At 34.1% G+C, this 18,066-nt stretch overlaps 1 protein-coding gene across 3 annotated transcripts in view; it reads right to left on the reverse strand.

The window, feature by feature from the left end:
- Window positions 1-124: 124 nt before the first annotated feature.
- The window catches only part of LOC117102530 (flotillin-1-like), a 19,250-nt gene continuing 1,308 nt past the window's right edge, over window positions 125-18,066 (reverse strand). The window contains exons 1-11 of one of the 3 annotated variants that reach the window (XM_033242831.1): window positions 16,819-16,959; window positions 11,046-11,212; window positions 10,662-10,805; window positions 6,154-6,273; window positions 5,654-5,749; window positions 5,052-5,204; window positions 4,095-4,276; window positions 3,732-3,777; window positions 3,407-3,544; window positions 2,625-2,789; window positions 125-2,141 (exon numbers count right to left, since the gene is read on the reverse strand). In XM_033242831.1, coding sequence (XP_033098722.1) covers window positions 2,118-2,141; window positions 2,625-2,789; window positions 3,407-3,544; window positions 3,732-3,777; window positions 4,095-4,276; window positions 5,052-5,204; window positions 5,654-5,749; window positions 6,154-6,273; window positions 10,662-10,805; window positions 11,046-11,212; window positions 16,819-16,864 — 1,281 coding nt within the window. In that variant the 5' untranslated portion in view covers window positions 16,865-16,959 and the 3' untranslated portion in view covers window positions 125-2,117. Of the gene's footprint in view, window positions 2,142-2,624; window positions 2,790-3,406; window positions 3,545-3,731; window positions 3,778-4,094; window positions 4,277-5,051; window positions 5,205-5,653; window positions 5,750-6,153; window positions 6,274-10,661; window positions 10,806-11,045; window positions 11,213-14,097; window positions 14,256-16,818; window positions 16,960-18,066 lie in introns of those variants that run through there. The other 2 variants (XM_033242815.1, XM_033242822.1) reach the window with 2 other exon arrangements.

Genomic DNA, 18,066 nt, shown 5'->3' on the forward strand with positions numbered 1-18,066 from the left:
ATATAAGAACGACATATTATTATTATTTATCTAAGACGTTTATGGCTGTAGCAATTAGCTGTGTCTTTAAATAAAGTAGAATCACTCAAAACACGGTTACTTATTATAAATCACAAAAAAGTTGTTATACTATATACACATGACTTTAATACTTTCATCGCCGAGTAGATACAAACCATCGCCACTTTACATACAGGAAATTATTTCTCAAAAGTATTATCTAAATATCATTTGAAATATCATTATACTAAAAATGATTGACTAGTTGTAAGAAATGTTAAATTTCGGAATTCTAATATTTGGTATTATGCACATGGAAATGGGCTAAGAATAATTAAAAGCATTCAGTCTTAAAAATTAAAACAATAATTGCAATTCCAACTATTATAGTATTCTGTTTATTGAAATACATTTACAAAACCTCACTGAAAATCACTTGTTACTTTAACCAGATATTAATTGTTATGAGGAAGAGGAATAAATAGTAAAACTAAATACCATATTTGATACTCCTATATAAGAATAGGCTTATATACATTGAAAATGATGTAATACCTTGTATATTGTAGAATATGAACAATATCTAAACTACACTAAGACAAAAAATAATTTCACCTCTATCTGATGTAGCCATGTTGGTACAGTATTAATTACAAAATTAACTAATGTAATTAATTAATACATCTTATCAGTATGGCATATAAGAATTTATTTATTTATTTACCTTTATTCCAACTATAATCAACAACCATGCATACAGTAAATGCATATATCATAATTAATAGAAGGGAAGTTGATTACATTAAATCACCCAATTTTATTATCTAAAAAGAGAAGTAGTGATAACAAAATTAATGGTGGCAATTTTTGTTGCATCCAAATCTCAATATCATCAATAACAGCTCTTAACTAAAAAAAAAAAAAAAAACGCAATATCTAAATATAGTATTAACCTGTAATTATTCCATTATATTTATGTTGATATTATATAAAATCAATATAAAAGTTAATAACACCAAGCATGTTTTTGTTCAATACAATCATCAACAGGATTGACAAGAAGGAAATTAGAAATAGTATAGGCAACTTTGCATTGCATTGTACCGCTGTACGATATAATGCGGTCAGTGCTGTCTCCAGATGTCACAGGCCTGGAATAAAATCCATGGTGGGGTTTATGATTTCTTGTTTGCATATGGTCTTATTTTCAATGAATGAAAATTTTAAGATAACATGGTCCTTTAAGCAATCAATACATCAGTTAATTTAATGAGTAAATAATCCTAAGCACATATATCATTTTTCCCCTTTAGATGTAACAATGGAAATAAAATCAATCATAATTATCATTCAACAATTTAAAATGGTATTTCATTCAAAGCTCAATTTTCTTTGTGCAGCCATTATCTAACAATGATAAAAAACATCACAAAAACTATAGTAATCTACCACACAAGATGATAAATTTAGAACACAGCTAAATGATTTTATTATTATATGTACTTATACTTAAGGACAGACAGCGTATAATATACCACTTAACCAACTGCAGATACTGAACTTGAAAGAAGATATCAATGACCAATATTGGAACTGTCCAACACATTAGAAATATATGTTCATTTAAACGGAGTCTGAGTATTCTAAAGCCAGACACTCACTGCTTTGTGTGACGGTCGTAGGACAGTTACACGATGGATCAAACTCTGCTCCCTGTGAGTGTTACACAATGTGATACTGTCTGCTGATAGTCAGTGGCAATCATAAAAAATGATCCACTAACGTGCCTCGTCACGCTGCACTATTCAGAAAATCGACGAACATCAGGTGCTGTGAGTGCCCAGCCTAAAAAAAGCCTATCATCTTAAATATTGTTTTTCTAAAACTTACAAGGTTCAGGTAACAATGCATCAAAATCTCTTGTAAATAGTCACTACTACATAATTTCACTATTTACTATATGAAAAACACACAACTGAAAAAAATGATTCTATATACAATGCTAGATAATATTGTGAGATTCAATTATTTACAATACAACCTCACTGAAGTGCAGATGTTTACTCTTCTGGAGCTGACATCTTCCCCATCATGATTGTAAAGTTTCAAAATGATTGTTAGACACGGGTTTGTGCAATGCTCTGTGAATAAAAGAAAAATTTTGAAAATATTTAACTGATGAAGCAACGCATGTAATTAGCACTGTTGAATGTGATTTTTTTTTAAATTATAAATATGATTTTGTCCACAGAACAATGCAAGGTTATAGATTATTGAAGAAAAATAACCAGTTGAGTGACTTAAAACATTTGAAATGGCTCCTGAGTAACAATGAAAGCAGTAATTAAAACTCTGTGGTAAATCTGACAGGAGACCAGGTGAACAACACGATGCTTTTTTCCATACAAATTAGTATCAAAAGCTTAAACATCATTTTTGGAAGACAGTTTGCCCTAACCTGCATCTCAGAGAGAACAGTTTGAAAGAATATAACCAAGAATACAGCAATATGCATGGGTTCCATGCATACAGTGGTTCTATTGTTCTCTCAGAAAAATTTGTTTTTGTGCATTGCTTGGGTAGTAGAGCTTAACAAACAAATACAACATTTATCTGTGACTCACCTTGTGGATATCCACACCAGTCATGCTCTGGACAAGCTTGGGTAGGCGGTCCATGATATCCATCACCTCGCCTGTCAGCTTTTCCGCACCCACATCGCCCTTGCCACTAGAGACCATTGTAACCTTCTTGGTCTGAGCAAGTGGGGCAGCAACTTCAGCAGCCACCTGCAATAAAAGAAAATTAAGGACAAATTTCATGTTTGTCGATGTGAAAATAAAGTGAATATAATCAAAAAGGTGTGATTCACAACACAACATCTACTATATAGGTATAGGTTTAAGTCCACTAAGTTATAAGCACATGCACCATGTCATGAATTGAAAACTTTGATAAAGGTCTTTGCTTGGATGTAAGCCCAAACCCATGGGCATAAATCCTACACTCTGTTATAAGCCAAACACCTGAATATCAGCCCATACTTGGGTTTAAGTCCATGATTGGGTTAATCCCAAACATGTGCATAAATCCTTTAGTTGGTCTAACCCAGACACATGCATTATAAGCTCATACTTAGGCAAATCAACCCTTCAGTAATGCCTATGCTTGGGCAAATTCTACATGTTGGTCCCATGCTTTGAAACAAGCCCATACTTGGTTGAATGTTAAGGCATCAGTTAAAAATCCTACCCATTGGTCTTGTGCTTTGATACAAGTCCATACTTGGGTTTAAGTCCATGTTTGGGTTAAGTCCATGCATGAGCATGAATCCTACCCATTGGTCTAAGCCCATGTTTGGAAACACTATTTTCTTGATGTACTGTAGATAATAGGGTTGACTTACTCTTGGTAGAGTTTCCAAAACCATGTCTATCATTGCAGCATCTTGGTAGTCTTTCCAGGCATCAGCCTTCTTAGCCATCTGCTCAGCTTCAGCCTTGGCTTTCTCTTCAATTGCATACGCTTCAGCTTCTCCACGCACCTACGTAATTAATAACAAAACAATGGGAATGATAACAGCAAAATGTATAAATCAACAGGCAACATTTCAGCCTCACTATGCTCCTATCTGTATATTTACAATGTGCCAATGCTCAAATTATATATAAGAACTGCTATATTACTAAATAATGGTAAGACTAATTTAAAAGGTCAAAATTTCAACTTACTCTGACAGCCTCAGCTGCTGCTTCTGCCTCCAGGATGATCTTCTTCCTGATGAGGAAAGATAAAGGTTGGAAGTTACAATGAATATGACACTAAGGCAAAAATATGGATACCAAATTGAACCATAAATGTGATTAAACAAAATGTATACATATTTTTACATGTTTTTAGTACATTTTAGTACGGGTATGCCCTTTAATTTATCTCTAAATATTTCATGATTGGTTTTGTAAATCCACAGGCTTGCCCTCTAGATTGAATTGAGGATATTATATTATATAACAAACAAATAAGATAAAAGTTTATCAGATTCTATCAAGAAAACTGTGGATAAACAGAAGAAGTTTAACTTTAAAAAAACTTACTTGTTAGCTGCAGCAATCGTTTCAAGCCGGTATTTCTCAGCCTCGGCTGGTTGTTTTACTTGCGCATCCAATTCCTTCTCGCGACGTGAAATCTCTTGTTGTTGTACTTGAATCTGCTGAGCTCTCTCTACAACCTTAATCTGCATCTGTTCTTCCTTGATAGACTGTTTGGTCTTGGCAGCCTTTAAGGTAACACAATTCAAATAAATCACAAATTAGCTTACAACTACAGCAATGTTATGTAAATGGTTTCAGGCAATTTAAACATTTTTTTAAAGGTAATCTTTTTGGTGAATAATGGTAAAACACATTTCAGTATTCTTTTTGGTGATAATTCATAAAACACATTTTAGTATTTATTAAGTTCTTCCAAATTAGAGAACCATCTGAATAATGAAGAAAACATACTATCGTACTAAAAAAAATAAAATGATTATTTTTAATCATTCAAAAGATTGTTTCTTCTATATTAGTCAGACTCCTAAAACTATTTGATTGGTTATCATAAATTGTAAAGGCCAAAGGTGTTGTTTACACAAGTTTAAAACATTATTTCAGTGATCTTAATTTTGATGACATTTTTATTATACACTTTAAAATTATTCAACTACTGACATTATACATGAAAGAATTTACCTTAGGCCTAGTTCACAACTGAGACATATGCTGTACACAAGGCAAATTTGTGAGAGTATTTTTTTGTGTGAAGTATGCGACATGTGCTTGTGTCTGGCAGATGTTTCAAGCAAGTCTGCTTGCCAGGGTTGGGTTACCCGACGCAAATCTTTTGTGTGAAATCACCTGTTCTATATGACGATATCAACCAATCAGAAAAAATGCTATGTTAGTCAAGGGCTGCGAGTATGCTCAAATTTTTTTTTACCATACACAATTCATGGCAGGCTTGAGTAACGCCTGGTGCAAGGTGCTACTGTGAATGTAGTCTTTGAATCGTACCTGCAATTCGTAGGCCAACTCTGACTCAGCTTTCTTTGTCTGTACCTCCATGTCGTAAGCTGCCTTCTTGAGTTCAAAATCTCGCTTAGCTTTTGCAATCTCTGCGTCGTTTGTGTACCTTGCTGCCATTCGCTCCTCCTCAGCTCTTGCTTCCTGAAAAAAACAACAAATTTCATCACACATAAAACAATACATCTTCACTATAATGCAATGTATTATTACACAAAAATACACATATATATGTTAGCCTTGAAGAATAATGATCAATAGAAATAGGTAACACAAACATTTATTGAAGCACAACCTTTCATGCAAGCAGTTCAACAACAAGTTTAGAGGGCAACCGCGCTAACACTTCATGCATCACCACGAACGAAATGTTTCAGGAGGTGCTTGACATAATAATCAGTAAGTTCATTTAGTTATTCCTTCATTTATATAGATATATAATCATCACTTCAGCGATGAAAATTTTCAATCATCCTATTCTCCTTTTTCCAAATATGTGAGAATTCAAGTTTCTTTGTCCAACATATTCTTGAAAAAGTGCAAGTAACCCCAAACCCCCTTCCCTTAAACATTTAAAAGTGTGACGTTCTCACCTTAATACCAGAATCTCGTTTAGCCTCAGCTTCACCAATACGGGCATCCTTCTTAACCTGAGCTGTACGTGTCATGCCAAGCGCTTTTAAATAACCCTACAAATAACATCAAAACAATAACAATAACAACATCTATAAATATAACAAAGGAATGGAGCTCTTGGAGGCTAATATTCTTGCCTTCCAATCTGAGGGTTCTGTATTTAAATACTGGGAGACACTAGGATTTGTCCACTCACATAGCCTCTAAAGACCTAATGTGAATTAATAAAACAAATTATAATGACGTCTTATAGTAGGCAAAGAGAATTTTTTTGTCACATGTTTGATTTTTTGGTATTATATCTTGTTTATTACACAATACAGCACTGAGAGATAACTAGAGTCATCCATAAATTAAAGCTTTATATGCTGAGATACAAGTTTTTCCACAAGTGAATAAAATCTCCTTTCTAATAAGATTCAACCCAGTAAATACAAACATACACAAGTGTACTTACATGACTGTCTCTGACATCCTTCAGTGTATAACTGACCACAGAGATACCCATGTTTACCAAGTCAGATGAAGCAACTTCAAACACATTCTTTGAGAACTTCTTACGGTCTTTATAGATTTCCTGTAGAAAAAATAACAATTATAATGTTTTATCCTGATTTATTGACTATCCTTGTCATACTATTAAGGAGAAATACAATACATGCATGGCATTAGATGCTTATTAAAAATTACAGTTTTGCCAATGTTCATGGTTTATCAATCAGTTGATCTCTCATTGTCAACAGAAATTTTTCAGACGTCATTAATTATACAGTGGCATTTTGTAGGAGCATTATGTCTCTCAATCTTGGGTCATGGGTTCAATCCCCTAGTGTGCAACTTGTGTCCTTGGGCATGACAATTTATCTGTGTTTACCTATAGGGTAGGATGGGAATGTTACATGTTGATTGTTCTGTGCAATACAATACATGTGGCGACTAGGAATACTTCCCAGAGAACAGTGGAGTCTAGCTGAGCATGTCTGCCAATTTGTGGATCTAATGACCAGGGTCGGATTGCTACAAGCGGTCTTTAGACGGTCTTAACGGTTAGCTGGCTATAATCGTGATGTCACTACTGGTCTATAATTATAGACCATTGCTATAACGCAGTCTTAACCAGTTAGCCACCTTAAATTTTAAAGCCTACTCGGAAGGGGCTTAAAACGGTCTTAAATCATTTTCATCATGGCGTTCTGCTGGTTAATTCAACAGTGCAATGGCAAGGCCTAGGCCTAGATCGTCAAAGTCGACGAATATTCAGCACACTTCTCAGCGTCTGTAAAAATAGGTCTACAGTAGGTTTATTTACGTTCATTTCGATACATTTGCGTGCGTCGAGCATGCATGATGTTGACCCCAATCTTACGTTACCAGGGAGTGCTTGTCTTATTTCAATACTCAAAATGGTCTTGGGAAAACTGTTTTATAGCAATGGTCTTAGAGGAACGACTTTAGTAAGACCGTCTAAGTGATAAAGCTGGCTTTATTCGAGGAGTTAAGACTACCAGTTAAGACCGTTTTTTATAGCAATCTGCCCCAGGCAAATAATGTCAAAAGCACAATGATAATTTTCAAAAATAACATATTCCAACAATAAATTTTTTTAACATTTATATACTGTATTAGACACAAATAGATGCTTCATATCATATTTTCCAGTGTACTTAAAGTTTGCTGAACTTGTGACTGCCTTGAATTGCTAATCACTGAACAGTAGCACCTCCCTGGCCTTGCCCCTACAATACTTGGAAGAGCTTCTAAGGATTTACATGGATGTCATCTTAGCTCTTTAAATTCAATACAGTTTTCATACAGAAATTTGATGTAAACCTATAATTTCATCATCTGTTTACAGTGAAGTATATTTATCCACCAACTATAAAATACAAATTTAATTTCAACATAAGCAAACAAGCCAATTGGGTTGGGCTCAAGCGAAATATTAGTCAACTAATGCAGCTTTGGCTACCTAGACGGCCTGTTAAGAAAACAAAAATATTAAAATTGTCCCAAATTAAAAAATATTGAAATATAACTAAAATTAAAAATAATAATAAATTTGTATGTAATGTAATTTTAACAAAAATACATTAAAAGCATTCACTACTTAACCATTCCTAATTACAGTAACTATTCATTGGTAGAAAATGTGGTCATAAAAGTAAATAAATTATTAATTTGATAATTTAACATATTGTACAGTACAACCAAAAAAGTCAATAACACGTTGATTCAGTTTAATATCGTGATAACTTAGGAAACGTTAATTAATGTGGCAATCAGTTTTCAAGTGCACTGGATAGAAAATGAGATTATAATAAGTACATGCACAACTTATTGTGAACAAAAGACTTTGTTTTTAACAAAAAAAATTTTTTAACAAATACAGTTTGGTTGTGGTTTCTCAAATAGCATTGAAGTTTGGTTTTCATGAACTTCACAATATGAAAGTTAGGAACTGATATCAGTGTGATTTTGGATTGGGATTATCTGTCCTTTATTATCTCTCATGCATTACTGTAGCCACACTCTGAACATAGACAGGCACATGATGATTGAAGGGACACTTTTTAATCTTTATTATCACTAAATATAACATCTTAAAGGGAAAATGAGATTTTGTATTTTATGTAATTTATATTACTTTTGCATTCTTTTGTAATTTTCATGAAATTACATAATTTGCCAGATGGCTCTCATGCTTGCAACTCCTGGTCTTAATAAGTATCCCAGACCCTTCAAATTCAATTGTTATTATTTTAAATACTTCATTCATAATACTTTATTTTTATTAGGAATGAATAAATCGTACTGTGATTGTGTGATTGTGACTAAGCATGGATTTTTAGCCCATTAGTTACCTTTTAACCAGTCAAAATGACTAGCCGTAAACCATAAACCACATAGTATTTAGCCAAGGACTATATGTGCAAGTAAAAAAAAAGGAAACATTTCCAACTTGACTGGCCCTGATTTCCAATTGTCACTGTAACATAGCAATTTTTAAGTACATACTGTAGTGCGGTCTACAAATCTAAAATCTGAGTAACATGAGCAAATACGAGCTGATCCCTGTATACTGTATATCCTGGTAAGGATTTACAAAACAGGAAATTGATGCTACCTCTATTAATGCAGATAATATGTGAAACACATCAATCTTTGTAAAAAAACATAAATATGTGAGAAAAAATATGGCGAACAGTCTTTCTCTTTTGCCGCTCCGAAATTATGGAACTCTCTTCCACCTAATCTTAGATCAACTTCTGATACTAATGCATTCAAGACCCTCCTTAAAACCTATCTCTTTAATCAATAACTCTTTTATCTTTAAGCACCAGTGACAAAAAATTATTTTTTTAACAGGCGCTATACAAATTCTCCAATTTATTATTATTATTATTATTATTTAAAAAATAAATTTACCTAATAAATATTATATAAATATTACTCTTATGAAAGCTACAGTATTATTTCATACACGGAGCATTGAGACTTTGGTGTAATGCGCTATAGTAAATCCCACTACATTACATTACGGCACAATCCATACACAATCACATATCTGAGAAGCCACCTAAAGGCCTAGACATGTGCATATTCACTGTTTGAGGATAATTAAATTTCTGTTGGAAAAAGCTAAAAGGAGCAGCCAAAAAAAATAATGAGAAGAGAGATGCATCTATTTTTGTTTGGTTTTATTAGGCAGGTACATAGCACAGTGGTACATACACAGCAAGAGGCTAATTGTTTGTGTCCTATATAAAGGCACTTTATCTGCAGTGCATTTTTTTATCCAGGAGGTAAATGGTTACCTACAGTAGTTGGGTTGCATGCCACTGTACTCAATATAACTGCAACTATTAGCACCTAGTGTTTTTACGCATGTTGGCCAAATGGCAGGTCTTCTCCTTTCACTGCATTCCCTCAATGGGAGCAAGCTACAACTCATACTAGACTCGACTGTGCTAGCAGGTAATAATGCACTGCACATTTGAACATACTAATAATGGAATCTGCACATTAAAAAATGCATAAATTATCAAATGATTAGTATTTGAAACATTAGAAACAATTTAAATGACCTAATTAAAATATAACTACATTGAATCATACTATCAGCCATTAGATAAAAATGATGAATAGTAATTATCATAATGCAAAGGGCTAAAGTATGCTCTTCACAGAGTGACAGACAAGGTCATTAGATTTTACAGAATAAATATTCTAGGATCATGTCATAAAAGTGACTCCTTAGATCTAAATATTGGTTAGTAGTAATAAAATAACTTCACGATCTGATAGTGTTATAAATGATCATATACGTAACAAAATTGTGAGGCATTCCAATATGTTTTAAGTTTACAAAACTTGGTATACTTGAAAATGATAATGTAGCCTGTAATGTAAGTAATAAATTATGTTTAATATTTTCTAATATAACATTATTGATAGTTCGCAAAATTGGTCTATACTATTGTTTAAAGAAGCGTTTGCTATTTGTAGGCTACACACATTGCTTAACAATGGGCTGAAAGCTTCAAAGGAGCTTTCTTTGTTTTTGTAGGTAGCTTTGATCAGTAGGGTAAGAATGCTTTGATTGGTATTTTCATAGCTATGTCACCTACTAGGGGTCATGTTTTGATTGGTCAAACACTTTTGGTATTTGTGCATATAAGCTTGCAAATATGGATAATTTTTCATTCCTGATGATGACATAAATAATGTGGAAATATTGAATCCCGACACAATGGCGTGCATTTCGATACTTGGAGTATTTATACTATCCCATTTGGTTAGTAGTCAAGGATACAAAGCTTGATTTTCAAGGCTTTTATGAGTGAGCTCGACATAAGCATCAAGAAGATAATGATTTTGATGATCAAATTATTTGTGTAATAAACATGAATTGTGTGCTTCATTAACTGACTGAATGGAATTTGTTAAAATTCTTAACAAAATTACCTCAACTGTCATTGTACCCATGATGGCTCTCTGATGGCCCTCTAATGTTTCCATAGCAACTTGTTCTATTTCTGCTTCCGGTTTTCCAAGAAATTGCTGACAGGCTGCTTTTAACATTTCTTGATTTTGTCCTTGAATTTTAACCTTTGTAAACAAAAATTCAAAAATAATAATACATATATAATAAAAAACAACAGAAAATTATATTTATATTGACAGACATTTTTTCAAAAAACTTTCACCTTGTTATACAGTAATTTAAATTTTAAACTATTTTTCAATTGATTTTCTGAGCAAATTATCATAAAGTTTTTAATGAATATTTAATACATGTGGCACAAAACCACACTTAAACTAAAATGTAAAATCTCTTGGTAAACTTACCTGAGCAACACCAGTAACAGAAACTGGCACTCCAAGCCTTGTGTACACATTGTCCGTAGAGATCTGCAATGTCATGGTATTGAGAGATAGCTTCTGCATCTGTTGAATTATCGGCCAGACAAACGCCCGCCCTCCAACGATCATCTCGGGAGATGAATGGCAACATCCTGAAAAAAGTTAACTTATGAACTTAGTGGAGGGTAAAGGTCAGAAATTATAGTTACAGTCAGGGTTGGGAAAGTGCTCGACCGCCGGACTGGCCATCAGAGGCATCATAAATTATGTCCCCGATGCACATAAACTGCTGGGTTATTTAGTGTTACACAGATGACATTTGGTGCTGGAGCCATTTTATCTACACAATTTTCATGGTCAGAGGCACAGCATTTTTTTTCCATGTGTTCATGAATAATAGGTATTATAACATGTTTATTATTACTATGAAAGGCTATTTTTAAGGTTAAGGTTGGCCTAATCAGGCCACTCAGTTCAGCCTGTTGAGTTCACGCCCTATTAGAAATAGTGTCAGCGGCTCATTGTCCCCAACACAGCCCCATGTGATCATGAATATTAGATATTATATATGTTTATTCCTGATCCAGATGCCTTGAGTGCAGATCGTATTGCATTCATTACTATGTGAGAGGTTAATTTTAATATTTTCTAATAACTACTGACTGAGTTGGCGGACGGGTGAATAACTCTTTTTTTTATGTTCACCCGGCAGACGGCCAAATATCTTTTGCCTGTACATCGAACACTAAATCACATTTGTGCAGAAATTCACTACGAAGAAAAATGAGTAGAATCAGTAGTAGTAGAGTAGCCTTGGCGCAGCCTAATAACAGTAGAACATTCAACAATACAATACAGTGTATATCAAGTAGTTCTAGAGTAAATATGCTAAGATATGTTAAAAACTAGGCCCTGCATAGGGCGGCCTAGTAAATAACTAGTTATTTGTTTTTTGGTCAAAACGGCAATAAACCAAAATGGCAATAAGTCAAAACGGTGATGCTAAACAAGTATATATATTTTTTTTTTAGCAATCTACAGTGTATTTAAAATGGCATCGAATGGTACTTTCCTTGCTTTTGCAATAAAAGTTATTATTTTTTTATATAATGGCATAATTATTATTCAGATACAATACACACATAGCATTATGATATACTAAAGTAGGTGATGCGACATTTGGACAAGGCCTACAGTATGTTCTTTTATGTGGCGTATCATCGGAATTGACATGGGGATCTATCAGACAGGGGTTGGGAAATATAATATTTAAGTCAAAACGGCAATGACAAAAATGGCAATAAGTAAAAATGGCAACACTTTTTTACCCGAACGGCAATGGGCCTATAAACAGCTATAAACAAGATAAATAAATAAAACTTTAAAATACAGAAAAAATGAGGCTAAAAAATTTATGTAAAAGTAAAAAACACAAAAAAAACATTAATAATAATAATAAAAATAATAATATCAATAGGCCCTAGGCTTACAGTAATAATTAACAACATACAAATTCAATAATAAAAAGATTAGGGGAAACACAATATAAAAGCAATAAACATTCAATTAAATAAAACTTTAAAATACAGACAAAATGAGACATCTAAACAATTTGTCATGGATATGTAAAAACATTTTTAAGAAATGCGAATTAACATTGAAAGTGGGAAAAAGAGCCCATGGCAATATTTGATTTGCCCATTTCAAGACACTTCCAAGATGATTCGGAAAATTATTAACTGTGGCCCGTGCCAGGCATCACTTGCTCTTGGCATTGATTTTGCTCCTTTGCCATTTTGGTCTATGTCATGGTACTGTCATTGCCGTTTTGGTCTGTTGTCGTTTTGGTACTTATCATTACCGTGTTGGTTTCTTCCCTATTTCAGTTACTGCTCTTTTGGTTTATTGCTGTTTTGATCTGCTACCAGTTATTTACCCTTGCCTCTTTCTCTCACTCACTATTCAGAGAGTACTGTAACTCTACTACTAGTGAAACGTCCGATCCGGTCTAGCAATATTGCATTACTTAAACACGGGAGACGCCACTAAACAATAATACTAGAACAGCAAATGATTAGCATGTATGAACATCATTTTATTCAAGACTCAGACCGACCTCTCACAATGAGGTATGGCATCACACTAGTCTGTCTACCGCCTTCCCGCGGTAACTCATCATGTGACATTACGCAGACCTGTCAACCCTTGGGTCATGAAAATCTGGAGATTTTTTTAAGAATCTGGAGATTTACCAAAAAATCTGGAGGTTTCCAGCATTAACCAAAAGATGATGCACGACAAAAAAAAGTCACTTCACTCATTGGCCGTTGGTGGCGACATTCAAATTGAAAATGACTGTTTGTTTATTGCACCACAAATTTTTGGGGAGAGGGGGGTGGCCTGTGAAATCGGGTGAAATTACATTCGATCGGGAGAACTGGAGACTTGTTTAAATATCGGGTGACACCCGACAGGATCGGGTGAGTTGGCAGGTCTGCATTACGTCACTATTAACCACATGCAAAACAATATTATAACAATTAATAGTAACTCCAGTTACACTAGGCCCCAAGTAGTAGGCCCTACTACTACTAAGCCTAGCCTAGTCCGCTCTACTGCTCTCTGACTGTCATCAGTCCGTTGCTGACTGTCAAAAAGCAAGTTTTAAGTCCTAGGCTAGTAGGCCTGGCCTAGTAGTAGTAGTAGTCAAATTGATGAACTGATGTGTATCCGTCTCTTTTTTTTCCCAGTCAGATATAGGCCTGGCCCTATCTAGCTGGAGCCCAGGATTCGTACAACACGCTTCGCCTTTTTTAGGCGTCTATGCTATGTCTACTACTCGGTAGGAGGCCCCTAAGCTAGGCCTAGCTAACTACGACGGGGGTGTAGGCCTAGCCTAGCCTCAAGCCTAGCTACTGTAGGCCTAGGCTTATGTTAGGAGCAGAGGCTAGGCAACAACTGGTTCATAGCTTAAATCTAATATATTTTTAAATAAAAAGAAAACTATTATTTTCATAAGTTAATCATACATATATACCTGATACAACTAATGCCTCATTAGGCCCACAAGTTTCGAAAAAAACCATTTTAACAGCACTGACACTACCACTATTATCTGCTCCCTACCGTACGTTATAATTATCCTTTCATATTATATAAAAGGTAAACAAAATCGTTCACACCCCTAATGGTGGAACGGTCTCAATCCACCCTGTAACCGGATGTAGCCTTTTGATTATAACTAGCACATTGTGCTACTTTGATAAGTTGGATATAAAAAATTATATTACAAAAAATTGTAAATGTATTATTTTAAGCTTGAATAAATGACTCAGTATAACAAATATAAATACTGTAACGCTAAAACAGGTAAAACCTTTTATGTTGCATTGTGGGAGTAATAGAATATATATTTTGGTCTAAGGTGAACTATAGATTAGTATGCTCATGTCCAGGTAAACAAGTAAACACGATTTCCAAACTATAAAGTTATCAATCTACAGTGTATTAAAAATGGGATCAAATGGTACTTTCCTTGCTTTTGCAATACAAGTTATTACTTTTTTTATATAAAGGCATAATTATTATTTAGATATAATACACACATTTAGCATTATGATACACTAAAGTAGGTGATGCGACGTTTGGACAAGGCCTATGAACAAAGAGAAAAACAACAACTTCAAGCTAAACAAATGAAAGAACTTAACTTAAGAAAATGCAATTTAGACTTTAAATAAATCATAAACATCCCTTACCCGCCCCACACAAATAATGTACATAAATACACATTTACGTGCATACAGTAACGTGGAAACTGGAGCACTGGATTGAACAAGTGGAGGAAGCAACGTGACTTTGGGTATTACCCAATATCTATTTTGACTTGGTCTTAAGTTCTTTGGTATTCCGTTCAAAATTCTTGGGTATTTTATTTTTACAAAGAAAATTAAATATTTTTGTCATAGAGGAAGAATTAGGAAGGAACATTGAACAAAATTTATTTCAGTCCATTCAAGTAGCAAAACTCAATGAAGTACACATAACATTGTTAATTGACTGTTAATTTTGCTAGTATAAAAATGTGTTCAGAATTGTTTATGATTTGCGTTGACATTGATCTTACCTAATTAATGCATTATAAAACTTGGTAACTGATCTACTGATAACACTACTGGCCGACTGTGGGCGTATTGTCTATCCGTATTACCAACTCATGAATATTAATTTTAATAATTAACACAAACAATTACAATAAAAAATGGTTTATAGAATGAACTAAAGGGGAAACTATGCGAAAAACACGCATTTTCTGGAAGCATGGGTAATTTTGGGCAATTTTTTGTTGAATCTTGGGTAATTTCGACCCAGGTAGATATATAGGTAGGCCTATATCAAAAATTGTGAGTGGTCACGTTGGGAGGAAGTGGCGGTGCCAGCGGGAAGAAGATTAACGTAAACAGGCCAAAGTTGACCTGATTCGCCGGAGCAAACTTAGTTTTTTTTTTCTTTGGGCGGCATAGTTCGCGGAATAGTAGGCCTACTATCTCAACACCTAGGACCCGACCGGACGCACTTGGTGGCTCAACAATAGGCCTTCTCATATGCTGCAATTCTTGTATTTCAATAGGCCTTATTTATTGTATTTTTTAAATGTTTTTATCTTATTGATTTAACTGAAATGTAGGCTATTTCTTGATATTTTACTTGACTATTTTATGTTAAATTAATTTATGTTTTCATTGGCATCGGACAGTCACTGACAGTGATTCAGTACACTTTTTGGCAACTGTTCCAACAAACTGAGTGTTGTTTTTTACTCTTTGTTATTCTTGGACGAAATGAAGTGAAATAAGATAACCCGTGAACAATTTAATTCAAACAAAAAAAGAAGATAGTGCTATAGATAGGCTATCATTGCATAATACATGTTTTAGGTCTACTACTTTAGGCCATACTGAATCTTCTTATTAAATCGACTAAATTAAGTCTGCACAAATAGGCTATCTTGACAAAAGGCCATAGGCCTATCGTTTGTGATTTTAAATTAATTCAATCAATTATTAATTATTACCGGGGTATGCTAGCATAGCTACAATTTGGTTGATTCTTAATAGTCTTACAAGCCAAAACTAAAGTAAACGAATTAAACCATAAATAAAATATAATTTCCTATTTGCAAGAACACCTTTTTAATCAAATTTATTTTATTTGCACAGTGACGAAACAGTTCATTCATCATGGTTTATGGTAGGCCTATGCGTTTGAATAATAATAATAATAATAATAATAATAATAATAATAATAATAATAATAATAATAATAATAATTAAAAAAAACATATATATAGGCTTATATTACTTTATATCGCCTAAAAGAAAACGCGAAGAAGAACGGTCAGAGTATTTCTACACATGACTCGGTGTACGATACGGTTGCATCGGTGATTTGATATCAGGGAGATGCTGATCCTCTGAACTTCGCCGTTGACACGACCTCCGCATCACCACAATCACAAATATTTACACTGATTGGACTCGCATTTGATTATATTTGCATTATCAAAATGTTTACAAGCTTATTAATGTATAAGAGCATAGATGCAATCACATTGTATATGTTGTCGCATAATAAGTCAGCGACCGAAAATTATAATTAGTCCGGTACAGTACTTCAATATGGATGACTGATTCATGAAACGGAGAAGCTTCTCTTATCCCTATCCGCATCGCCGAACCATCATTAAATATTTTCTTACCTGAAATTACTAGCACATAGTTTGGTCCACATGTTTCGAAGCCCATCGTAAAAAGCACAAATTCTTGATAATTTCTATGTAATATTTTACAGTGTTAAACCACAGAGTACACAGTTAATAATGACAGAGACGCATTAACTCGAAAGAGGACAGGCCAATCACAGATCGTTATGCTTGACATACCTTGCGACTGAGATGTAAATTTTAGAGATATATATTTGTCATTTTTTTTGTGTGTGACATTATGCGAAACAAGTCTATGCTATAGATGAACCAAGTTCGGCGATGAATAATGCCGAAAGGCAAGTGCATGCTGACCGTAAAAAATGAGCTAAATATGGACAAAGCGATCAATTTAATTAAATTTCCAACAAAATATACAGGTATAGATATCAAAACTTATTAAGATATTGCGACTTAATATTAATATAGGGCCTATATCTCTAAATAACCATTTGAGAGGGCGCTAAGTTTTTTTTATGTGGAGGGATTCAAATCCATGATTTTTATTTTATTTATTTTGCATTCAAAATAGTATAGAGACACAACTTAAAACAATATGTTATGTAGGTTAAAACTAAGTGAGGATTCTAAAAAGCGCTAACGCGTATCACAATCAATCAAAATAAGTGATCAAAGGTTAGGCCTATATTATGATCTATTTAAAGACTTTAAAAAGTTTTTCTACGAGTTTGTTGTTTTCTCCTTTTTTTTATCACTTGGTTTACATCGATGTAAACACAACACAATCACACAACACAACACATAAATTATCAAAACACACAATTATGAAAACTCATGAAAATAAATTCGAGAGTGTCTTTGGAGCACGGAGAAACTCGGCTTGAGATATGGTTGAAATTTTTTCTACATTTTAAGTCCACCTTTACTATTGGTGGTGCAGAGACTCCATGGATGGGGGTCCCGATTTTCCCGATACGGAGTCATGAGATCTTCATGGCTCAACATTGCGTTCCCAACGCGGTCAGCGTGTCTGCAATGTATGCGGCCACGGCACATGAAGAAGTTCATGGTAAATCAAGCCTCCACATCGTTCACAACGTTGGAGGGGATTGATATTAATCAAGTGACTTTCAATTTTGATCTCTGTGCCTAAGCTTTCCAACATAAACATTATCATCATGCACCTGTCAGGAGAAATTTCAAACAGTAAGACCGGGTACGGTAACACATAATGAGTGCCGAAACCACGAACAGTGTCTGGGAGCCGGGTGGGGGGGGGGGGGG

This window comes from Anneissia japonica, unplaced genomic scaffold, assembly GCF_011630105.1.
Source record: "Anneissia japonica isolate Jap-2015-1 unplaced genomic scaffold, ASM1163010v1 scaffold1005_len2656397_cov198, whole genome shotgun sequence".
In the NCBI taxonomy this organism is placed as follows: Eukaryota; Metazoa; Echinodermata; class Crinoidea; order Comatulida; family Comatulidae; genus Anneissia; species Anneissia japonica.